Genomic DNA, 22,432 nt, shown 5'->3' with positions numbered 1-22,432 from the left:
TGACAAGTAGGATTGGGTTGTATTTTTGGATGCGCCCGTCGATCTGATAGCCTTGTGGGTCTTGTTATAACATTCTCAACATACCGGGCAACTGCGAGAGGAGCAAGCGGCAGTGGAAGCGACATGGAGAGGTGCAGCAACCAGAAGGAGGAGGTTTTTCGCCCTCCTTTAAAGTTGTGAAAAAAAATTGGGCAGCTTGACAGAATATAAAAGAACAGTGAAATAATGTACACGTGGATTCTCAAGAAAGAGCGACGATTTCAGAGGGGTTTAGAGGGGCGGTTTTAGAGTGTTGTTTTATAACAACTTTAATAGTTATTAAAATATGGTATAATCAAAATGTAATAACAAACAAATATAAAATGTGCGTGTTTAATGCTATCGGACGAGCTTCTTCCCGAAATAGATGGAAACAAAAATATACACATTCAAGAGAATTTACCGACAGCGACGAATGACAATGGGGATGGGAGCTCGACGTTCTTTAACACAAATACCTGGCTGGCAGCAAGTCTCAAAATATACGACTGCCGACTTCCAACAGTGCACCCGAATTTAAGACCGAAGTAAGCTGCTTTCAGTAAGTAAGCATGAGCGGAGGGCGCTTTGAATTTGACGATGGCGGAGCTTACTGCGGTGGCTGGGAAGGTGGCAAAGCGCACGGACACGGAATCTGCACCGGGCCCAAGGGACAGGGGGAGTTTTCAGGTTCCTGGAATTACGGCTTCGAAGTTGTTGGAGTTTACACCTGGCCCAGCGGTAACACGTACGAGGGCTACTGGCACCAAGGAAAGCGTCACGGCCTCGGCGTTGAGACCAAAGGGCGTTGGGTTTACAAAGGCGAATGGACACAAGGTCTCAAAGGGAGATATGGAACGCGTCAAAGCCAAGGCAGTGGGGCCAAATACGAGGGGATGTGGAATAACGGGCTGCAGGATGGATACGGTACAGAAACCTACGCAGACGGAGGTAATGGGCTTAATGCTTAACTAAAGTCTACAAGTATTTACATCAGAGTTCTGAAAACGTAAACCTGATTTTATCACTTGCCCCCGTTCTAGAGCCATAATGTGGAGTGCCGTGATATCGATACACTCCGAACTCTCTGCCGTTAAATGCGATCGATAGTCTTCTGATATAATCACGTAAAGTTAATTTGAATAGGCTTTTTGTATTATACTAATATTTAAGTTGGCAAGTTGTTTCATGTGCTTTAGCACAATGGAGTAGCACATTTATTTGGATAGAACATCTGGAAAATAAATAATTACGTTAGAACTGCTGCTTGCTTAGTGAAAAGTTGATATTCCTGACCCAACTGCCAGGTCTAGCGATAAAGATTTAAAGTGATGCAAATATAGTGTGACTTTCTCAGCACGATCTGCACTAGACTTTTGTCTCATATAATTTGAATGTGAATGTGATGAGCTCACCATTGATAGATGCAGATTGGGGTCACCGCTCAAAACTAAAACCCTTTTAAAAACTTTTTCTTGGAAGGCACTTGGAGATATTAGGGCTCATGACTAGTTCAGTAGCGTCTTTATTTTGAGATCTGACTTCTTACTGTTCTGGTGGTCAACTGTGCATACTGGTTTTAGCTCCAAGTGGTCATACTGTTATTTTGAGAACACAAACGAGCGATTACTCCATGAGTTATCCATCGACCCTGCTGGCTGCAGAGTCATCATCTTGGGGATCATCGTGCATTACTGAGATGGTGAGGCTCCATGTGTGAGGTACAATAATACTGAAGTCTGTGTCCTCTACGCAGGACAGAATTCAGGCCTGTCTACTGCACGAGGAAGCTGATGATTCATGTTCTGTGGTTAACTGTATGGTACATCACCCTTTATAAGCATTTAGTACTTGATACATGTGGCACGCTGTTGGAATTTACTTGTACTCAGTAATCTTTTCTGGAGCTACATACAAGAAGCCAGTTTTAATGGCGCATAGCAAGAATAGCTGATGTCAGGTTGTACCATTGTATTTAGAGTCAATTTAACATGCATGCAGATTTTAATCAATCCTTTTTATTTAACTTAGATAAATATTTAAAGGTGGGTGGTACAACAGGTGAGCTTAGTTATTGCTTACATCACATACAGGCATGTCTTCATCAAGTGACATTTTCATCATAACACTGTGGAAGTAGTCACATCATGGGAGCGAAATTTTTATTTTGTTTATCTATCTTTGAGTAGTTACATAGTGAAGTGGCACAAGAAAATTGTCAAGAAATGTGAATCTTCCATGCTTTTTCAGAGCGTCTAATGCCCTTGTCTTACATTCTTGCAAACCTCAGGACAAAAATTTTCAAATGCTGCTATTGAGTTATTGACGGTGACACATGAGGAGTGACTAACCCCTCTAAGAGCATCCTTTCTGTCTGTCTGTGGTTTCAGGCACTTTCCAGGGCCAGTTTACCGGAGGCATGCGGCACGGGTACGGCGTGCGCCAGAGCGTGCCGTACGGCATGGCGGCGGTGGTGCGCTACCCCCTGCGCACCTCCCTCACCTCCCTGCGCAGCGAGCTGACCAACGGCGCTCTCCTGATGCCGGACGCCGCCGCCAGCACCACCCGCCCGGAGACCCCGCCCCCCCCGGCAGCCCCGCCCGGCCTGGCCCGCGGCGGCTTCGCCCTCACCCTGCGCCCCGACCCCGAGGCGGCCCGGCCCAAAAAGAAGGGGCTGTTCCGCCGGGGCTCGCTGCTGGGGAAGCTGAGGAGGTCGGAGTCGCACGGCTCCTTCTCCAGCCAGAGGAGCAAGCAGGGCTTCCTGAGGAACGACTCCACCCTCAGCTCGGCCGCCAGCGACGCCAACTCGGCCACCAGCGACGCCAATTCGGCCGCCAGCGCCTGCGAGGAGGGCGGGGCCGACGACTTCCCGCCCGCCGAGTCGGACATCGACGCCACCACCACCGAGGCGTACGCCGGGGAGTGGAAGAACGACAAGCGCTCGGGCTACGGCGTGAGCGAGCGCTCCAGCGGCCTGCGCTACGAGGGCGAGTGGCTGGACAACCAGCGCCACGGCTACGGCTGCACCACGCTCGCCGAGGGCGGCAAGGAGGAGGGCAAGTACCGCAACAACACGCTGGTGAAGGCCGTCAAGAAGAAGGTCCTCCAGCTCCGGAGCAACAAGATCCGGCAGAAGGTGGAGCATGCCGTGGAGGGGGCGCTGCGGGCAGCCGCCATCGCCAAGCAGAAGGCCGAGATCGCCGTCTCCAGGTAGGAACAGCAAGGGCAGACTTTAAGGCTCGAAGAACCTAAAACATGCATACGTACGTTTCAAATTTTTATTCAAATGTCAAGTTTTTTTAAAAATAGGCCAGGATTCAGTCAAAATTTGTCCTTTTGATTTGTTCCTCACAAATATAGTTTGGAATAAAAAAATATTTTGGCAGACTGCGTTTGTGAAGAATTAAACTAACACTTACTTTTATTTACGTGCACAAATGTTGATTGAATCCAGGCAAGTCCTTTTGGCCTGTTTTGGTCGGTTTGCCTTTTAAAGCAAAAAACTGGCCCATTGTTCTGTGTCATGTTAACACTTGCATATCCATATGCATATCCATTCTGCATGACCATTATTTACATGTTGCAATTTATTTATTTATTTATTTTATAAAAACCATTATAAATGGCGGCTTTTGCATTCAAAGAGTCTAGTCTGCTTCGAAGTTCAATACTAATACTAACTAAAAAACTGCAGGAGAAACATTCTTTCACAGTATACAGTAAGTTACTATTCCACAAAATTTCATCAAGGACCAAAAATTGACTTAAAAAGTTTGTCTAAAAGCTGGCAACCACCTACAACATTATTACCCTCTAAAGTCATTTATAAGACTGTTAGTGAATTCATACAAACATATGCACCCAGCTGTAGGTGAGGCAAAGCAGACATACTGCCGAGCTACTGCCGAGAAACCGCATAGATTTTAAATGACATCTTTATGGGGGATTCCAATCGAGGTAGCAAAGATGAGGGCTAATTTGTAGTAGTGCCTGTCTCCTCTGTGGGTTTCCTGCCCACACAGTCCACACAGTACTACAGGAGAGAGGTAATTTGGAGATGAGGTGTATACACTCAAGAGTAAATGAGATTACTGTGTGTCTGGATGTGCACGGGCAGATACAGTTGTAATGTCCAACAGAAATGAAAAAAAAACATTGGAGTGAAATCATTTGGGCATTGTCTTTGGCTTCACAGTTGCGCAAGACGTCATATTTGTCAGTCAATCTCCTTTAAATAGCCAAACAATGATCACAGTGACTCACAGTGAACTATATTTGAATTGTGAAGTCAGCAGAAGAGCGCAGCAGTTACTGTTCAATAGCCGTGGTATTCGATTACACTGCCAACACCATGGCTGCGTCACTCGCGCATTCTCATAAAATGGGCTCGCAGCATTTGGAGCGCTGGTTCTGGTCTGTGCCCTCTGCTGGAATGGTCACACAGCAAAACGGTCCCTTTTGAATCAGTTTTGAGTGCATGGCATCCCTGCTGGACTCAAGCTCTTTCAGAAGAGTGGACACTGAGAATTCTGCAGGAGAAATTATTAAGAGATACAAGTGCTTGTCTGTCTAGTTTTTGACCAGGCTGGCCTGCATTTCATACTTAATAGACCTTTTTCAGTGGCCAGGTTAATCAGGGTATGGTTGTGTTTATACATTGTTTTCTGCAATTCCAGTGCAGTTTCAAGAATTTGTGACCAACCATACTGTCAGTTATTGTTTCAGTAAGTTTTTTTTTTTTTTTTTAAAGAAAATTGGAGTTGAATGGAATATTTAAGGAAGTTATATTCATTCAAGTACATCATTTTGAGCACCTCCTTCAGGAAATCCTGTATCTTATGTAATTCCCATAGACAATGAAAGAGTGTTCCTTGTGATGGATTACACTTATAGCGTAAGTCTGAAAATTTGGATTAAATTAGTGAAGTTTAACAGGTGTTATTTACATTCTAAAAGCCCATTTATATTGTCAAAGTTTAAGGTGAGTGTTAATGGATTGTGTTTGACCTTTCAGACATATATCTGATGATACTCCAAGTGGAATATCTTCTTTTAAGTACCTGCTTCAGGCTAAGGGCCTGTCTTTATATGACTCCCTCAAATGTGTAACAAGAATGCATTAAGTGATGATACCTGCGCTATTTCAAAGCTATGTCCTCCAATACCGAGAGAGTAGGCTCCGACAGAGAATTATTTTGTAATGACATGATAAATCTTCTCCGTGTCCGCGTGGGTTTCCTCCGCGTACTCCGGTTTCCTCCCACAAAGACGTACAGATGGGCCAATTGGAGACTCTAAATTGCCCATAGGTATGAGTGTGTGAGTGAATGGTGTGTGTGCCCTGCGATAGATTGTCGGCCTGTCCAGAGTGTATTCCTGCCTCTCGCCCAATGCACGCTGGGATAGGCTCCAGCACCCCCCATGACCCTGCTCAGGATAAGTGGGTATAGATAATGGATGGATGGATAATAAATCTTCTCAGTTGTAGAAATTTTTCAAAAATGTTCAGGAGGAATATTATATTTAGCTTTAAGATATTCAGATCTTCAGATGGCATTCATTTCATATTATAATACATGTCCATTATTTTACTCAACCCTTTATTTGACCCTAGTCTAAAGCCAGCATCTGATTTCCCTGGTGTGAATTTCTCATTTCCCCATATTGGAGAGAAACAGGACAAAACAGGCACCTCACCAAAATATGACAGGGCTTCATTCCATGCAGCTGAAGTGCTTTTAAAATCAGTATGCACCAATATGAATTGTGGCAAACCTGTAGTAGAAAGGGATTCTTTTGACATCCAAGCTGGATGGGGTTTTGAGGAGAAGTAAAACTTAGCAGCCTTTTACTGGGCTGACCAATAAGACCAATGGAGATTTGAAAGCTGTAACCCTGTCCTCTCATAAGTTGGGTAAAGCAGTTTGTGAAAATATACTGAGCAGCTGAGACAAACTAGGTTAGTGATGTTACAACCTGGCTTGTTCCAAAATGGCTGTGCCCTAGTTCTAGTAGCTACAAAAAAGTGAACTTTCATTTATTTATACTTAAAAAAATTTTTTTTTTTTGCAAATATTGGCCAATTTCTAATTTTCAAACGAAGGGCCATATCTTATTTGAGGTAAAAAGCAAATGAACCAGAGTCACGTTACTACATGTTGCCTTTAATTTGTTTTAAGATTCTTGCATTTGCAGAACTGGGCATATTGTTTTGATCAAAAGGAAATAAAGAACTGCCATTATTCTCAATGTGTTGAAGTTCACCAATATAAAGAGCTGAATTATATAAATATAGCCATGCAGATTAATTAAAAACAGGACCACATTTACTTGCTGCACAATAAAATGCTTTATTTCGTATTGGCTATGAAGCCCTATTTTTTCCCTGCCAAATTCAGTGTTACAGGGTGGAAAAAATGAGTTACGGATGGCAGTGTTCACGTTTTTGCAGTCCCTTTGGGCTCACAGTGGAATTACTGAGCTGGAGACAGACTCATTGAGGAGAGACCTGCTCAGAGCACTGTGGAGAGGAGACTTCGGCTATAATGTTGGGTGATTCGTTGGAAAATGAGCGCGAGCTTCATGGAGGGCTTGTGCACTGACTAAAAGGACAAAAGGGTTTTCCGACTGATCAATTTAACTGATTAGATTGTGCAGCGGAAACCTCATCTTCTCTTTGTATTGCTTTGTGTTTTTTTAAGGACCTGTTCACATATTACAAATGCATTTCTGTTCCAGTTAAAATGAGTAAATTTCTCTTTTAAAAAGAAGACAGATGACAGTTTGTAACAGATAATAAACTGTCAAATTATTAAAGTGATTTTTTAATTTTTTTATTTTAGAAAATCCACCACAAGATTTTGGTTTTGTGGTAAAAGACCTGCTTTTAATATAAAGGTTAAATCCCAGTTTGAACACTGTCATTGTGTCCCTGGGCAAGGTGTTTAACCTGAATGCTTCTATACATAAACGCATAGCGATCTATATTTGATGTATTACGTTGGCATAGAACACAGCAGTTTCCGTCAGTTCAGTGGCGAGGCCTTGGTTTAGGATTACACTGTAGCCATTGTGGCTCTGTGCTGGATGTGTTAATGTGCATTTAACGTCAACAGAGCGCTTCTGTTGCTACTGTCTTGCATGCAGTAGAGGTACCTGTACGAGTTGGGGGGTCCACCGCTCCCTTTCTTGAAACTGTTTTTTTTTTCGGAACTGTATATTTAAATCTTGTTTTTTCCTCTTCCATTCTGGAATGTTCACATGCATTTCAAGGCTGTCCTCATCCTCATACCAACCTTCATCAGAGAGTAAAGACATTTTATTTTTATGCATAGCTAAAAAAAAGGCACTGTGCACATACCTGATTGACCAAAGAAGGCTCCTAGAGTGTAATGAGGAATGGACATAACCATGAGAGGGCAATCAATTTTTGGGCTGACCAGCAGGGATGACAGCCACAGCATTGTGACAGAATTTTCTTCACATGACCTTTGATTTATGAGGCCAATTTAGGACACTCTGGCTTAACTGATGTTTTTTTATAATTAGGCACGATTATGTTTTATTATACTTCTAAAAGCATGGCCTGAACACTAAGAATAGCCGCTTAGCAATAACTGCTTAAAGATTCTAAAGTGAGGCACTGATCTTGATCTCCCTCTGCACCTCTTACTGGACCAAAACCTTGATTTACAGTTACTGTGCTCGGTGGGATTAAGGTTCCAGTTTGGCTTCGGTGTGTGTTTGGATGGGCTTAACTCACCGGCCCGCTCTTTCCTCATACGTCTCCATAAAAGGACGCGACCCCGCTCATCAGCGCTGGAGCGCGGCACCTGAAGTTTGCGCAACACTGAAGGAATCGATGACACACCGCAGACCGCGCCGTCGTAAATAGCCGCAAATATAAATATTGTATTTTTGAGGAGCGGCTAACAGCCTTAAATTCACTGACACCCTCCTGGTCGACAGAAGCTTTGAAGGCTCCATTAAAAGGCATTTGGACGCACGGGAAGCCTGTTTACTGCTGGGGCTGAGCAGGCATCTGTCTCAGGCAGAATTTCATTAGGGCCTGAAATGACCTTGCTGAATGGATGGCGAATGCCACATTTACAGGATGTGAAAGCTGAAGGTCAGAAGGGTGACTTTGAGGAGGTTTATTGGTTCAGGGCAGGTGCGCATGTGACTGATTGGGGAGTTAGGCTTTTGTGAATGCCAAAATGGGGGAAGGCTCTCTGATTTGAACCAATAACACAGCTTTTAGCTGTGGAGTGCAAGCCTCTGGTTAGTTTAATACAAATCAGAGGTGACATAGTCGCACCACCCATTTTGGGAATCACGAATGCTTGCTCTACCCATAACGAGTGTGAACTCGTTATGATTTCTGAATGTTGTGTACTTTATGACGTCACTGGCCACTGTGTAATACCATGCTCGGTTGAGGATTTTGATTGGCAGGCCTTGCCACCACAAATACAACTCCAATGCAGTTTCCAGCAGAAATATGTGCTTACCAATGCAGCTGGACGTTGTAAGTTAGGCATTAGGATTAAAAATGGTTTAAAACCAGTTCTTTGTCATCTGATAAGTGATGCTCAGTTGTTGTTAAAGAAGCAGTGTGATGCACAGTAGAAACAGCTGTAGCCTTATAGCTCCAGGGTCTGGAGGTTGCTTCTGCAGTGTGGACTCTTACTGTTCTCCCCACAGCCATGTGAGTCTTCTCATACAGACCAGAGATGTGTGTGCCTGTATATGCAGGCATACTGGTGTGTTTTCATATATGTCAGCTTGTGTGTGTATACACATTTGTGTATGTGTATGCGCTTGAGAGCAGAGCCAGCTCTAGGATTTTGGTGGCCCTAAACAAGAAGCAAGCTGGAGCAATCAGTCATAGACCAGGGTTGGGGGGGGGGTGTTTGTGGGAGAAATTGCAGACCGGGCAGGGGGATTTGTCAGCGATCACAGACCGAGGAATTGGGGCAATTGAAAAAGCTATTTGCTGTCTCTGAATAATACACAATTAAAAAGTCTTTCACAAAAATATGGAACATTTCAAATTTGAATTGTGTCCCTAGATGACCCCATAGACTGTTTATGCCTGCAGTCAGCTCTGAGAGAGAGAGAAAGTGAGAGTGTGCATGTGCATGCATGCGTGTGTTTGTGTTCAAGTGCGTGCACGAGCGCATGTGGTTACATGCAGGCTGTTCTCTTGTGTTAGACTCTGTGTCTGCGCTCTGTGGTACACTGAACCCTGGATTACTCTCTGCTGTCCTCCGCTCACCACAGCCTTTAAAAAAAAGACCTCCTTCTGTGTGTCCAACTCATTTGGGGTGGCCCAAATGCAGCTAAGGAACGCACTGTAAAATACGGTATATACATTCTACCCATTCAGAAGGCAGACCAATACGGTATCCAGTGTCACTCTCCCTCACACAGTAACGTGAGCATTTCTTTTTCTTCTCTTGTTTGCTCGGTCTTTGGCCAGAGCGGGAATGAGCCTGGGTGAAGTCAGTGCGCTGAGTGTAAATGACGTGCAGGGCCCCCGTGCTGGAAAGCAGGACGGACTAAATAAGGAGAGGGAGAAGGGTTACTGTCACAATCACAATGGCAGGGGAATGCAACAGCTGATGGATGCCACGCCCCTCTCCTCCCCCTCTTCCCCGCTCTCCCCAAATACTGCACAGAGCGTGCAGATGTTTCTGCTAGGCCCCCGACACATTCGGCTTGATGTACTGTATGCTTTGAGCTTCACCAGGACAAAGATGTCTTTAAAAAAAACCCATCTGGCACATGTAACGCTCGAGGCACAAACATGCCACATAAAATATAGATCATCTGAGCTGAGCTGTTGGGAGGTCTTTATTTCTATTTAAAGTTTTGTACAGGCTGCAGCTGTCCTTTCATCTTGAAAACAAGAACCAAAAATATATTGTGATAACTTGTTACATTTATAAGTCTAATGTGTCTTGGTACAAGATTTTCTATGGGAAATGTAGTTTGTCTTTTTGTCTGTCTCTGAGCACCTTCCTTTTCCTGAAGTTCTGTTCAGAAAAGATAAATGTATTTATTTTGAAGTTAGGCAACTTGGGAATGGCAACTTGGACAATAATGGAATCATGGATAAGCTGAGTATGAGCAGGGGCGTATATACATATGAACTAGGAAGAGAGCTTGTGAAGGGACTGAAGTATGTTCAACTCATAGTCAGTAATGCATTTATACTTTGCTCACAAAATTTTTTTTAAATTAACGTCTGATTTTCACTTTGACATGCTGTACCTACAAGTGTACATATTTCAGTAAATTGCACTCCATAGGGTTTGATGTATTTTGGCATTTAGGCACACAAGAGATGCCATACAAAAACCTTTATTTTCATACCACTTCTGATCAATGAACATACATATACATGGCAATACATTGTGGTGATTTACTGTGGTGAACACAAATTTGTTAAAACCACTTATTTACTTATTTAATTTCTAAATCATCCTACAGGACTCAACCAAAACTTCTAAATTCAAATATGAAAAATTCATATTCATCAATGGGACTCATTCACATTTCACAGACTACTTTGGGAACCCCTAGGCTCCCCTATAATTATATAATGTACTTGGGAACATTCATTTATATATTTCCATAATGTATGTGTTTGATTTGCTCAGAATGCAGGTTTTGCTCTTTCCCACAGGGCGATTTTTAGGTTTCGAGGAGTGTCCACACTTTTTCAGCATTTAGCCACTTAAACAGCCAACCAGTCAGGTGTGTGTAATATATTGACTACAGTATAATGAGCTGCCCATCAGATGTTGGAAATGGCTACTTTAACTGAATCACAAATCAAATGCACACAGCCTGGGTTTCCCGGGACTGTGGGTGGGAATCCCTGTTATAGATTGAAATAGCTGGTGGGGCTAACCTGGTCATTAGCAGTGATCTGCTAAGGGAGACTCTGATGGTGTTGCTGATGAGTGGGTTTAAATGCACTTGACTGCTTCAGCTTGGCTGCACTGTTAGAAGATAGTGTCTTCAGCTAACAATTTTGGTTTCCAGAACATTCCTGGAATGTGAGAGGAAATGTTTATGGTATGTTAAATAGTTTGGTTTCCAGTGCATCAATTGAATATCTTATTCAGTTTTGTTATTTTTGTTTAAAAAAATTAATTGAATTGTGTATGCTCATATTTATTGGTCATTTTTAAAAGTGCGATCTTTGAAATGAGCCAATTGTCCAATATGCGGTTTGGGGTAGTCATGGTGAGACTCTTGATTGATGTATTTGGCCAAAGTCAGGGTACACTGTATCTTATCACATAGCAGCGGCTGCTCTGGCCGATTGGGTGCCTGTGTTTGCCTGCGTCAGCTGCACAGGGTCTGCAGTTCTCTGGAACAATGGGCTACGCAGCTGAGATGTTGAACTGAAGTGCAGAGAGAACCGATGGCAATGTATTTTATAGGAGGCCTGTGCTAGACTGTGCTCTCCCAAATAAACCGAGGATGTTTCAGCAGTGAGATGATCTAAGACTTCTGATCGAAAATTGAGGAATAAAGAGCCAATGACGACAAAAACATGTTTAAAAAAGCAAAAATGAGGTTGACAGTATGACCTTATTTCTTTACGGGTTAATTTCTGTCACTTACAGTACTACAGTAGTCACCAATGGCGTGTTGTTCTGGAAGTTCACATCATCTCAAGTGCTCTGACTTCTCTTGAAGTTAGCAAAAAATAAAAAATTAAAATTATCGTACGCCTGCAGAAGTCAGCTACCACTGCCTTTTTAAGAAAGCAGTCAACAGTCTGACCCGTGCAGAATCTGTTAAGCCCAGGTCTATGCACTGGAAAGGGCGAACGGCGTTGTTGCTGTTTGGTGTAAAAGTCACCCCCACCCCGCTCCCATGGCAGCCGCTCTCAGCAGCGACGGACAGGATGATGTTACTGGAACCTTCTCCAGCGACTCGGGCCGGGGGCACCGGTCCTAAGCCCCCAAGGTGAGACTGACGACTGACGAGGTCGGGAGGGGACAGCTGCGGGGGTCTGTGCGATAGGGAGAGATCATCGCACCTCTAATTGTTTCTTGGGGAAGCGTCCGACTCCCCCGGACTTCAAGTGGCAGCGGGGTATTTTTAGGCCCAGCGTACTGTTTCAGTATGCCAAGCACTCTGGGAGTAATCACAATCAGTAATGCTGGCGGCCTGCAGCCGAGGTTCGGTTGCATTGTGCCTCCAGCGGAGGATCCTCACAGACCTCTATTATTACCCGGAGGGGGGGGGGGGGGGGGCACTGGAATGGCAGCAGTATTTTTATAAGTGACATGAACGTTGACGGATGACAAGGACACTGGCTGGACAGCGTTGCCAGGTGACCTCTGCATGTTCTGTTTTTGTAAAATTATATAAGCTGTGCACATTGTCAGTGTCATGAAAATATATATATTTTTTTCCCCATTGTGTCCCTTTTTAATGCACGTTGAAAGTTCTCTTTCGGATGTATGTATGTCAGTGTTTCATAACTCCTCACCTCTCTAGACTAGCAGTGTTCTGATACCACAATTTTGAATTTGATATCAAAATTGATACCATCGTAGACCACTGACAGGCAAGAATTTCTCATACAATGAGATGTAAACTAAACATATCTTTTCAAATATATTTATTCACAAAATATCTGGCACACAAAATGAGAAATAAAGTTACAAAAGGCCTGGCTAGACTATCTTGCTTTCTGCATATTCAGTTTGTATTCAGTTTGGATTTGTCAAAGGTGACTGGGGAAAGGCATCTGAATTAACTTGCACGTGAGTGCTGTGAACAGTAGCCCCTCACTAAATACCGTAATCTACACTTGCCACGTATCTACCTGTTACTATCACTCCTGTCGGGATGTGAAGTCCCTCTAGAGAAGGTGTTTTTCTAACAGATTTGCTTGGTTGGATCTGTTGCCTCCCTCGGCGAGACAAACTTTTAAGGTTTTTTTTTTTTTGCACGGTGATATTGTTTTCAGTTGGGCCTTTATCATTGGCTTTGTAGGCAACGTGCTGCCATATTTCCCTTTGAGCACCCTACTTTTCAACACATTAAGGGTGGTCAGTGTGATATGCCATTGATCTTCGTCACCATGATTGGAGCCTGAAATGTCCATCTTCAGAATCCATTTAAACCATTAATCAATAAGTTTGGATTAAATGCAGTGAGACATAGTTTGATATAGCCTTCTGTTCTGTTACCCATTGAGTTATCTATCTTGGCTAATAATAATAATAAGAGTCACGCAGGACCCAAATGCATGTAACCATCGCTGCCTTTGAAATAAAAGATATGAACACAGACCCAGTTTTGTCTGTTATCAGTCCAGCTGTATCACAGGTCAGGCTCTTGGTGCTGTATGTGTCTGTACTTTATATAGCTTTCTATATTCAATCTGCATTCTGCTGTGGGCTCAAACAGATATTTGGCACATCCAGGCCTGAGTATAACATTGGGTTGAAGCAGTGGTTCTAAGAAAGGGAGCAACCACCATTGTGGAAAACTCACTTAGGCGATACACAACATCCATTTTGTTTCATTGTGCTCACCACGCTTCAGCTATCGATCACAGAGTCAAGTCCGGCACGGTAACTGAAAACTGCAGTGAGGAGTGACATCATTCTGTTTTATTTATTTTTTCTGGTTTTTTTTTCTGTTTTTCCGCCAGAGCCACTCACGCGAAGGGAAAGGCAGAGGGGGCAGAGCAAGGCCTGCGGGCGGCTAACACCGAATCCAGAATCGCCAGAGCGGTGGCCAGGGAGCTTTCGCCTACCTTTCACCAGCCAGGTACGCCGACACCACCCTGCTACTTGCGTGAGCTTCCCTACCCGCCGTTATAAACTAGACCTGCACCACAGAAGCCCCTCTGGGACTGTGAGAGGTGATGGGCTTTAAACATATGTTTTATGGCGGAACAAGACATAGGTGGCGAGGTCAAGGTGTATGTTACACAGATATTGGTTTCATTTCTCACAGTGAGCTGTTAGTGCATGGAATAACATGTAAGGCTGTACAGTAGAAGCAGAGAGCCTTGAGATCAATCAAGACACATTATTAGATGCTCTCTAGGCTGAATGACTAGTTCTCATAAACAAGTATTCTTGTGTTATTTTGGTTGATTCTATTGAATCATATTTGAAGCGTAATATTTTCCATAGATGGCCGTGGGTTGGCCTAATGCATTAGCAGTTGAGAGCAGACCATGTTAATATTTGCCCTTAAAGTCAATGTGCTGTTTAGAGAGACTGGTCTTATAGATCAGGATGAGGTTGGTTGCAGCTTTTATGGTTTCTCTTACCTTTCAGTTTATAGTGAATTAAAGGCCTTGTATGTGGATAAGTGTTATACATCATGATAATGTAGGTTCTTATATAAATTGTAGGGTTGCTTTTATGACCATGTTTGTCACTCTTTATGCTGTGCCATTAAGAAAGGTTTTTCCACCTGACCTTGTCTAAGTACAGTGCCCTCTAAAATTATTCACCTGCTTCATAAAATTAACAAAAAAAAAAAAAAAAAATTTATACTAAAGTACTGAGCAATATTTTCATTTTCAGACATGGAAAATATTCTAATTTAAAAATGATTCAATGTATCAACCAAAATAACACTTTTCTGAAATTTATTTCCAAGTGTCACAAATATTCTCACCCCTCTTTCAGTACTTTGTGGACCCTCCATTCAGAACAATAACATTACTGAGTCACCTTCTATGGTGACTATGAGCAGAGGCACTTTGACCAATCCTTAGTAATCTTTCATTACGATCCTTCAGTCTTCACTTGTGGGCTGGTCTCTGCAATTCAAACCACAAGGTTTTGATGCGGTGCAAGTCTGGAAATTGAGGTGGCCACTGCAAACTAGTCATTTTGTGATCGGTCAACCATTTCTTGGTTGATTTTGCTGTTCCAAAAGCTGTGGCCACCCTTCACTTGCAGAGAAACACATACTAGAATGCTCTGGAAAAACTAACCAAAATTCTGAACATAATTCTTGATACATTACATAGTAATTGTGTGAACACTGAATAAAAATTATAACACTTCCTGACAAAAATGAAAACTGAGCATGGCTACATTTTTTGCATGTTACAGTTTTTTTTTTTTTAATTTTATGTATAATGTGTGTCTGGGTGTGTGTGTGTGTTTCTTCAGCCCTTCTAAGCTTATCAGTTATTCTGTGGTCTAGAGATAATATATCAGCACGCTAAGCCTGGTCTTGAACACCTTGTGATTTCTGCTTATTATATGGCCTGGAAACGATGCAGTTCATTAATAATGCATTTGGTTTTTCTCCCACCACCCACAGGCATGCATTTTATGACCACCCCACAGTTTAATTGACTTTGTAATTCCCCACCTCCCCGCATGAACTGAAGTGTGCCAAACATTTTTGTGCAAAATGGCTGCCATTCGCTTCCCTTCTTCACTGTAAATCTGTCCTGAATCCTGAGGGGAAAGATGCTGTATAAATACAGCAAGTGATTATTATGGGATGAATTTGCATTTTTACACTGTGCACTGCGACTGACTGCCATCCCACGGTGTTGCAGTGTTTGGCTCAGGTTCACTGCTGCCCCCTGCTGGACTCTGATTACTGAAAATATGTTGCTTGAGGGATTTCTCTTCATTTTCTTTTACAAGAATGTTGTGAATGTTGTAAATTTACTTCTTGTACAGTGTTACGCAATATGCAATTTATGTAATATTTCGCCATATTACTGAAAGATTTTAAGAAAATGTTCTTAATTTGGTATTGTACTTTCAGGTACTGTTATGAGTTGTATGATTGAATCACTGGAACAGGGTATTCTTTCTCATATTTTTTTTTCATCAAGTATGGATTTATCTGCGGGAACAATTACTGTTACAACTCCTGCAACTATTTATTTGGCCTGCCCCTTATTAAAATGTAGACTTACATGTGTTCAGATAATGATTTTAAATGTTTTTACTGCATAAACTTTACCTAGCACAGTGCATGTAGCACATGCAGTGTTTCATTTGATTGGTGTGAATTTCGAAGGAAAGTGTATTATTTACAATTTTAGTTTACGGTTTTTTTTTTTTCTGAGCGTGTAGTTTGTGGTCCATTTCAACCCCTGTCATGACCTGCCTGGGGGTCTGAACCCGCAATTTTGGATCCCCTGATGTAGAAATAGAGGAACAGAAAGCTCAGGCTGTTAAACGCTGTTATATCTGCTGCAGGTCCTGAGTACCTTAAGAGAAGGGCCCTGCAGGACATTGCAGAGAGTAACAAGCACGAGGAGCTGCCCTCGCCGTTCACAGGGGAGGTACGCTTAGAGACCCCACAAATTCACAAGGTGGAGACGTCGGGGCAGTCATCCTCCCTTCACAGTCCCTCCCCCAGTTCGGACACCACCACCGCGGAACCCCGCCGCTCTACGCAGGGCCTCCGTAAGGAGGACCCCCCCCTGCTCGGGCCCGGGAGCTGGAACGGGGAGCAGGCCGGCAGAGACGGGGGCGGTCGGGGGGGAGGCGGCGGCCCCGGTACCCCGTCTCCGCGGGGGTACGCCCGCTCCCCCAGCCGGCAGAGTGGCCAGGCCGAGCCGGGCTACGACCTGGAGATCCAGCCCCTGCAGAGGATGGAGCCCAAACCGGCCGGCGCGCAGACCGCCCCCCTGCAGGGGACGGGCCCGTCCGGCGACGCGGACCAAGACGGAGAGGACCAGCGGCCTCCCGAACGCTCGGCCCTGGACCCCTCCCCAGACCCCACCCCTGACCGCGCCCCCGAGCACGCCCCGGACATCGAAGCCGATGCGGAAATCCGAGAGCCCCAACCGGAGCGGGCGTCGTCTGTCGCAGGGAAGGAGGCGGAGCCCCAGGGAGAAGAGAGCGAGGAGGAGGAGCGGCAGCCCGTGCCGAAAACGGAGGCGGGGCCGACACCGAGAGCCGAACCCACCGCGCAGGCGAAACCTGCTCTGCATCCCCGCCCGGAGGCCACCGCACCAGGAGCGATGGCCAGAGCGGAGCCCAACGTCGGCGCAAAGCCTGCTGCCAAAGCAGCTGGGAGAGCAGATGCTAATGCAGACGCCAGGGCCAGGATCACTGGGAAGTCCCCTGCTGAAGCCAAAGATTTGTTAGAGGAGGAGGTATGTTATATTACCTCATAAGAATGAATTCTGAATTTCTGTTATATACACTGTTACAGCGTTACCTCTCAGACTTTCTGTTTGCTTCCTTACAAAAATGCTCCTCGTGAGCACATCTCTCTTGCTCTTTCTCCCTCGAACTTTTGCTCGCCAATTTTAGTTCTTTTAACATAAACACACAAAAGAAGAAACTATGAGATCCCTATTATGTACAAAATGAATAACATAGCTTTTTAAAAATGGTACCTAGTTTAAAAAGTGAAGTGAAAAAAGTAAGTTTAATGAGTATTTTTGTCTCAAAAACTTATGGCTGATCAGTAACCCGTCATCCCTACCCCTGCACCACAAATCTGTTTCTACTGTACCCCAGAGCTTGAGGTCAAGGGCTTATCTATTATCTATCTACCCATGTCAGGCCTGGCAGAGTTCAGACTATTCCACAAGTGTTGGCCTCATCATTACTTTCCTTCGTTAGATGATAATCAAGAAGGGGGCTGCTGCAGTGGGATTGGCTGGAGGGGATGTGCAGAAAGATTGTGGGGCTTTGAAATGAGATGGCTCCAGTAGACAGCCTCAGTGTCAGCCAACGCTTGTGTTCTGCAATGTCAATAGATTACACACATTTAAAAGTCAAAAACTTTTAAAAGTCACAGTGATCTAGCTAATGAAAATTTACAAATATCAAAATTGCGTGTGTATGTGTGTACAGTATATAAATTGTACATAATTACATTCTGTAATATTTGTAATAATTTCATATTCAGTAGAAGTTAAGTATTGCCTGAATCCTTTTCAACTTAATATATGGTCAGAATTCCCTTATGAATAAAAATTGTTCATGCAATAAAGATCTGATGTGTCCCCGCTCAGGGTCCCAACACAGTGGTGATATGTATGGTGATTTTGCTGAACATCGGTCTGGCTGTTTTGTTTGTTCACATCCTCTCATGAGAAACCCAGGTAAGATGTCAAGTCTTTTGAATTTTGTATGTCCCCATTGCTCTATTTAAAACAAATCACAACTATTTGTTTCTCTCACTTTTCTCTACTGGATTCAGTGGGTGCCGTGCAGTATTTTTTAAATTAATTATTGAATTACCTGTCCTTTTGGGTCTTCTGATGACTGAGCATTTTCTTTTTTCTCCCCAAGTCATCGCCAGGGTTGGTACTGATTTCTTGGTTCCATTTATTCTACTGAAAAACAGTTTTTGTCAGTAGGAAACAAATTATGATATATTTTAGAAACTGCCCTGATATTTCATGGAGATGGTCACAGAGAGGGGGTGCAGTGAGGGTAGTGTAATTAATGATAATTGTCTTTTAAAGGCCCTCCCGCTTATTTTAAATAAATTTTTTTATTAAATGCTTGGTCGCTTGCATCGTCTAGCATGGCCCAATTACGTTGGTAAAATATGAAGACACATGACCTTTTTTCCTGAAAGAATCACTCAACGAAACAAGCAAGTAAGATTTGGCACAGAGATTCAGTGGTTCCTATAAAGTAGTGGTTCATTACTGGCACAGAGATTCAGTGGTTCCTATAAAGTAGTGGTTCATTACTGGCATAGAGTTTCAGTGGTTCCTATAAAGGGGTAATGATTTTATTTAGCGGACCAGGAAGTGTAGATGTCTGAGTGAGAATCTGGAAATATGCTGATATGATAGCACTTCTTCACCATGTGCCATTTTAATGTTTTGGTGGATTTTGTTTCAGGAGAATTGGGGTTGCCACATCACATCATTTTGAAGAGAAGGCGGATTCCTCTCAACGAGCTGCACCTGTAGCCAAGATGGTGGTTTCACCAGACGGCCTGAAAATAGTGAACTGAAACAGCCTGAACCTCGTTGAGCAAAGCATATAGAAAATTGAGCTAGAAAACGGATATATTTTGGCAATTTAGCAATTTACGTCTGAAAGACTGCCTGCATTAAACTGATTGAAAAGTTGGCTATCTAGCTATATCTGAAGGTCTTGATCTCTTCCTGTAAGAATCAGATGACAGCACATTTAACATTTTTTTAAAATCGCTTATTTTTCTCAGTTTGGAATGTAATCGCGGACGCAGTTTCAGTTGACATTTCACCTGCTGTGACTGCAATGATTGCAAGTGCAGGAATAACAAGAGATGGTTGATTGAGGCAGGATGACAGGCTAGCCGGTTATGCACAGCAGTGGGCAGAGGTGGGCACCATCACAGTCTGGGTTTAATGTGGACCATAGGGAATGCATTGCCGCTCCATGAACAGAAACAGCTTGACATTTCTTCCACTGTTACAGTATTGATGATTATTTGCAGCATATCAGTTATTATTGGCTTTATATTATGAACTGGTTTGCAAGTTCATAATATAAAGATTGATTGATGGTTTCACGTTTCAAAATTGGACAAGCGGATGCCATTCTAACACATTTTGTTTAATTTGCTGATTAATTCGGTCAAATTAATTAAGGGCTTTCTTTACAGCTGCACAGCTAATTATAGCTTGAAATTAATTTTCAGTTTCCTTCAAAAAAAACTAAACGCCTCGGAGTATTTGAAAATCAAACCAAATGAGAGCATTTACTAATAGAGAACTGAATTCTTCAGTATGTCCAGCCAGAAGCTGGCCTTAGTTTTGTCTTCCTTTTTAAATACACTGTGTGCCTTTTCAAATGGAAGATATATAGTCATTTTTAGCTCACTTACACGACAATTTGAATGTACTTGTCACTGAAATATTCAAAAACAATAACAAAGATGTTAAGAAAATGAACAATGGAGATAATGGGTCCTCCCCTGTGGATCCAAAATGCAATTCACTCTAAACACACACAAAAGGAATGAATGTTGAACGTATTTCAAGTTATGATTTTAAGTGATTACAGTGCATTAATACTTTTGAGGGACACAGACACACACACACCACTATTGAATGTGTTTCTGAACAGTGAATTGTATATTTTGAACAGTGAATTGCAAGTTTGATGTTCTGGTCATGAATATCAGTATTGTGGCTTCCTTGCATAGTGATAATGATATGCTGACTTTAAAGTACATAAAAGGATGAAATCTTCTACCAGAAACAGTGTATTTGAGGAGAATTTGTGAGCACTTTGCTGCCTGACAAAAACAAAAGCTCTATGTATGTATTTTCAGAAAGGGGAAAACATATTGTTCGAATGTGAAGAGTGAATTGTAGAATTATAGTTTGCACGTAAATAGCTCTGTCTCTTTATCTTTACATTACATTACATTCATTTGGCAGACGCTTTTATCCAAAGCGACGTACAAAAAAGTGCATTTCATGATCGTAGACAACTGCTGAACACGGGTTCATCTCTCTGTTTGTCTGTTAGTCTCTGAGAGAGAGGTGACTTTGATCCAATTTCTATGCAACATTTTACATTTGACACATTTAGTTGGTTTGCCCACATTTTTTGATTGTTGTTTTTTTTTTCTTTTGCACTGATGTGACACGTGTGTCTGTGTTTCAGCAGCTATCAAATTCAACTGTGGAGCAAAACTAAGTCTCAAATTAAACTATGCAGTAAATTTTTACACATCATGCACACTGTAATATTGCATTGATTGTATATCGTGCGACTGTAATGTTCAGTATGTGTTTGTTTAACACTATAGAATATAAGGTTTTGCCTCAGGCTTGTGCCATAGAAGGAAAATGCTATTCCTTGGTCTTACTCCAGGTCTTATAAACTGTATTATGAAGTAGAAAGTACACGGACAATGGACTAAATTTTAGCGCTGTCAGAGGAATATCTTTGTTTGATGTTTGATCTTGAACCATATAAAATAATGTTTTTTATTCCCACAATATCAAGTAGATACTAAATGCAATGTTTGACCACTGTCATTGATGAACTCGTATTGATCACTGCCATAAATTAACTCTGGTAATCATAACTGCTACTATTATTGAAAGTAAATATGTGGACATTAAGTAATTGGTGTCATCGCATTGTCACAGTAAAGCATGAGAGTATATTTTTGAACACGTAAATGAAAATTTAAATCACATGTCAAAATCACCTTGAAATATAAATTTTAAATGACATATTTTTTTACAAAATATTTCCTTAAGGTACTTGTGTACAAGTAGGTCCTGTCTGAATGCACAGTCTCCTAGTGTGATATTTTGTCTGAATGCCAAATTGATAAGTATAAATTGATATTTTTTAAAAGTTTTGAAGTTCCCCCATTTATGTTTTGAATATACCTTTTTGCATCATGTTCCGTAGTATTTATTATGTGTCACTGATCATCAGGCAAAAATTATCTTAATTGCTTTTTAAGATGATTGTGCACTTGTTTGTTTCATTGTTTCATTACAATAAATGATTGTAACTGTTGATCTTATACTGAGGTATAAATAATAAAAGGGAAATTTTATGGTGTCTTATTTAGAGAATTTTTCTCCTTTGAAGAACATTATTATAGGTCATTTGAAATCAGCAGAAGCTTTTGCTCAGTATGAAATTGATACATCAATATTCAGCTTAATGTGAAAATTTAATGATGTTTTATATGTGCTCTGGTGCTTGCTGTTGTCACAGTTTTAGCTTGTTTTGATGGGCACTAGTGGTGGTGAAAGGAACAGAATGTATTTTTAACCACCACTGGCTTGACAGCCGATGAGATTTTCTTATGACAAGACATAGGTTCTGATGTAATTTTCTACCAAATCTATCAATGTGGAATTTTATGGAATACAGCAACTGTAGCTATATGTTTTACATACATAAGCAGTTAAATGTGAAAGTATTGGACCAGAGGCACAATTGTTGTTGTTTTGGCTCTGTACCCCAGCACATTGGATTTGAAATAAAATGATGAGTATGCAGTGCGGACTGTCAGCTTTAATTTGAGGCCATTTACATCCATATCGGGTGATCCGTGCTGGAAATGATACATAGTCCCCTGTTTTTGTGGGGGGCAAAAGTAATTTGACAATTGGCTGTTTAGCTGTGTCTTGTGAAAAAAAACCTATTTTCCGCTGTCGAACAGGACAGGATGTAGGCGTAGACGTGTCGAAGACTACCATAAACAGAAGGCTACACCAGCATATCCTCAGTGGGTTCACTCCAAGGCAACTGGCAAGCCTCAAGAACCGAATGGCCCGGTTAGTTTGTGATTTTACGTGACTGTAGAGTTCTGAAACAAATACTTATGGATAGACAACCTGTATCAAAGTGATGGAAACAACGTGTGAAGCAATAAAGGGACTGCTTATGATCCAAAGCATCCCTCCTCATCTGTGAACCCAAATGACTGAAACATCTAA

General features: G+C 42.3%; 1 protein-coding gene across 1 annotated transcript; it reads left to right on the top strand.

Moving 5' to 3' along the window:
- The first annotated feature begins 113 nt into the window (after window positions 1-113).
- Window positions 114-21,543, top strand: LOC118210784 (junctophilin-2-like). The gene is made up of 6 exons (XM_035387213.1): window positions 114-969; window positions 2,409-3,228; window positions 13,709-13,827; window positions 16,248-17,152; window positions 18,023-18,112; window positions 18,867-21,543. Exons 1-5 carry the CDS (start codon window positions 591-593, stop codon window positions 18,101-18,103), a joined length of 2,304 nt encoding a protein of 767 aa, XP_035243104.1. The 5' UTR covers window positions 114-590; the 3' UTR covers window positions 18,104-18,112; window positions 18,867-21,543.
- The last annotated feature ends 889 nt before the right edge of the window (window positions 21,544-22,432 follow it).

Source organism: Anguilla anguilla, chromosome 13 (assembly GCF_013347855.1).
Source record: "Anguilla anguilla isolate fAngAng1 chromosome 13, fAngAng1.pri, whole genome shotgun sequence".
NCBI lineage: Eukaryota > Metazoa > Chordata > Actinopteri > Anguilliformes > Anguillidae > Anguilla > Anguilla anguilla.
The sequence above is the reverse complement of the archived record's forward strand: the minus strand, read 5'-3'. Positions and strand labels throughout refer to the sequence as shown.

Bases quoted from the DNA above. Each gene is read 5' to 3' on its own strand.
- LOC118210784 (XM_035387213.1), top strand. From the start codon at position 591: ATGAGCGGAGGGCGCTTTGAATTTGACGATGGCGGAGCTTACTGCGGT. The intron at 3,229-13,708 runs GTAGGAACAGCA...TTTTTCCGCCAG, and splicing joins GCCGAGATCGCCGTCTCCAG to AGCCACTCACGCGAAGGGAA. The intron at 13,828-16,247 runs GTACGCCGACAC...TATCTGCTGCAG, and splicing joins GCCTACCTTTCACCAGCCAG to GTCCTGAGTACCTTAAGAGA.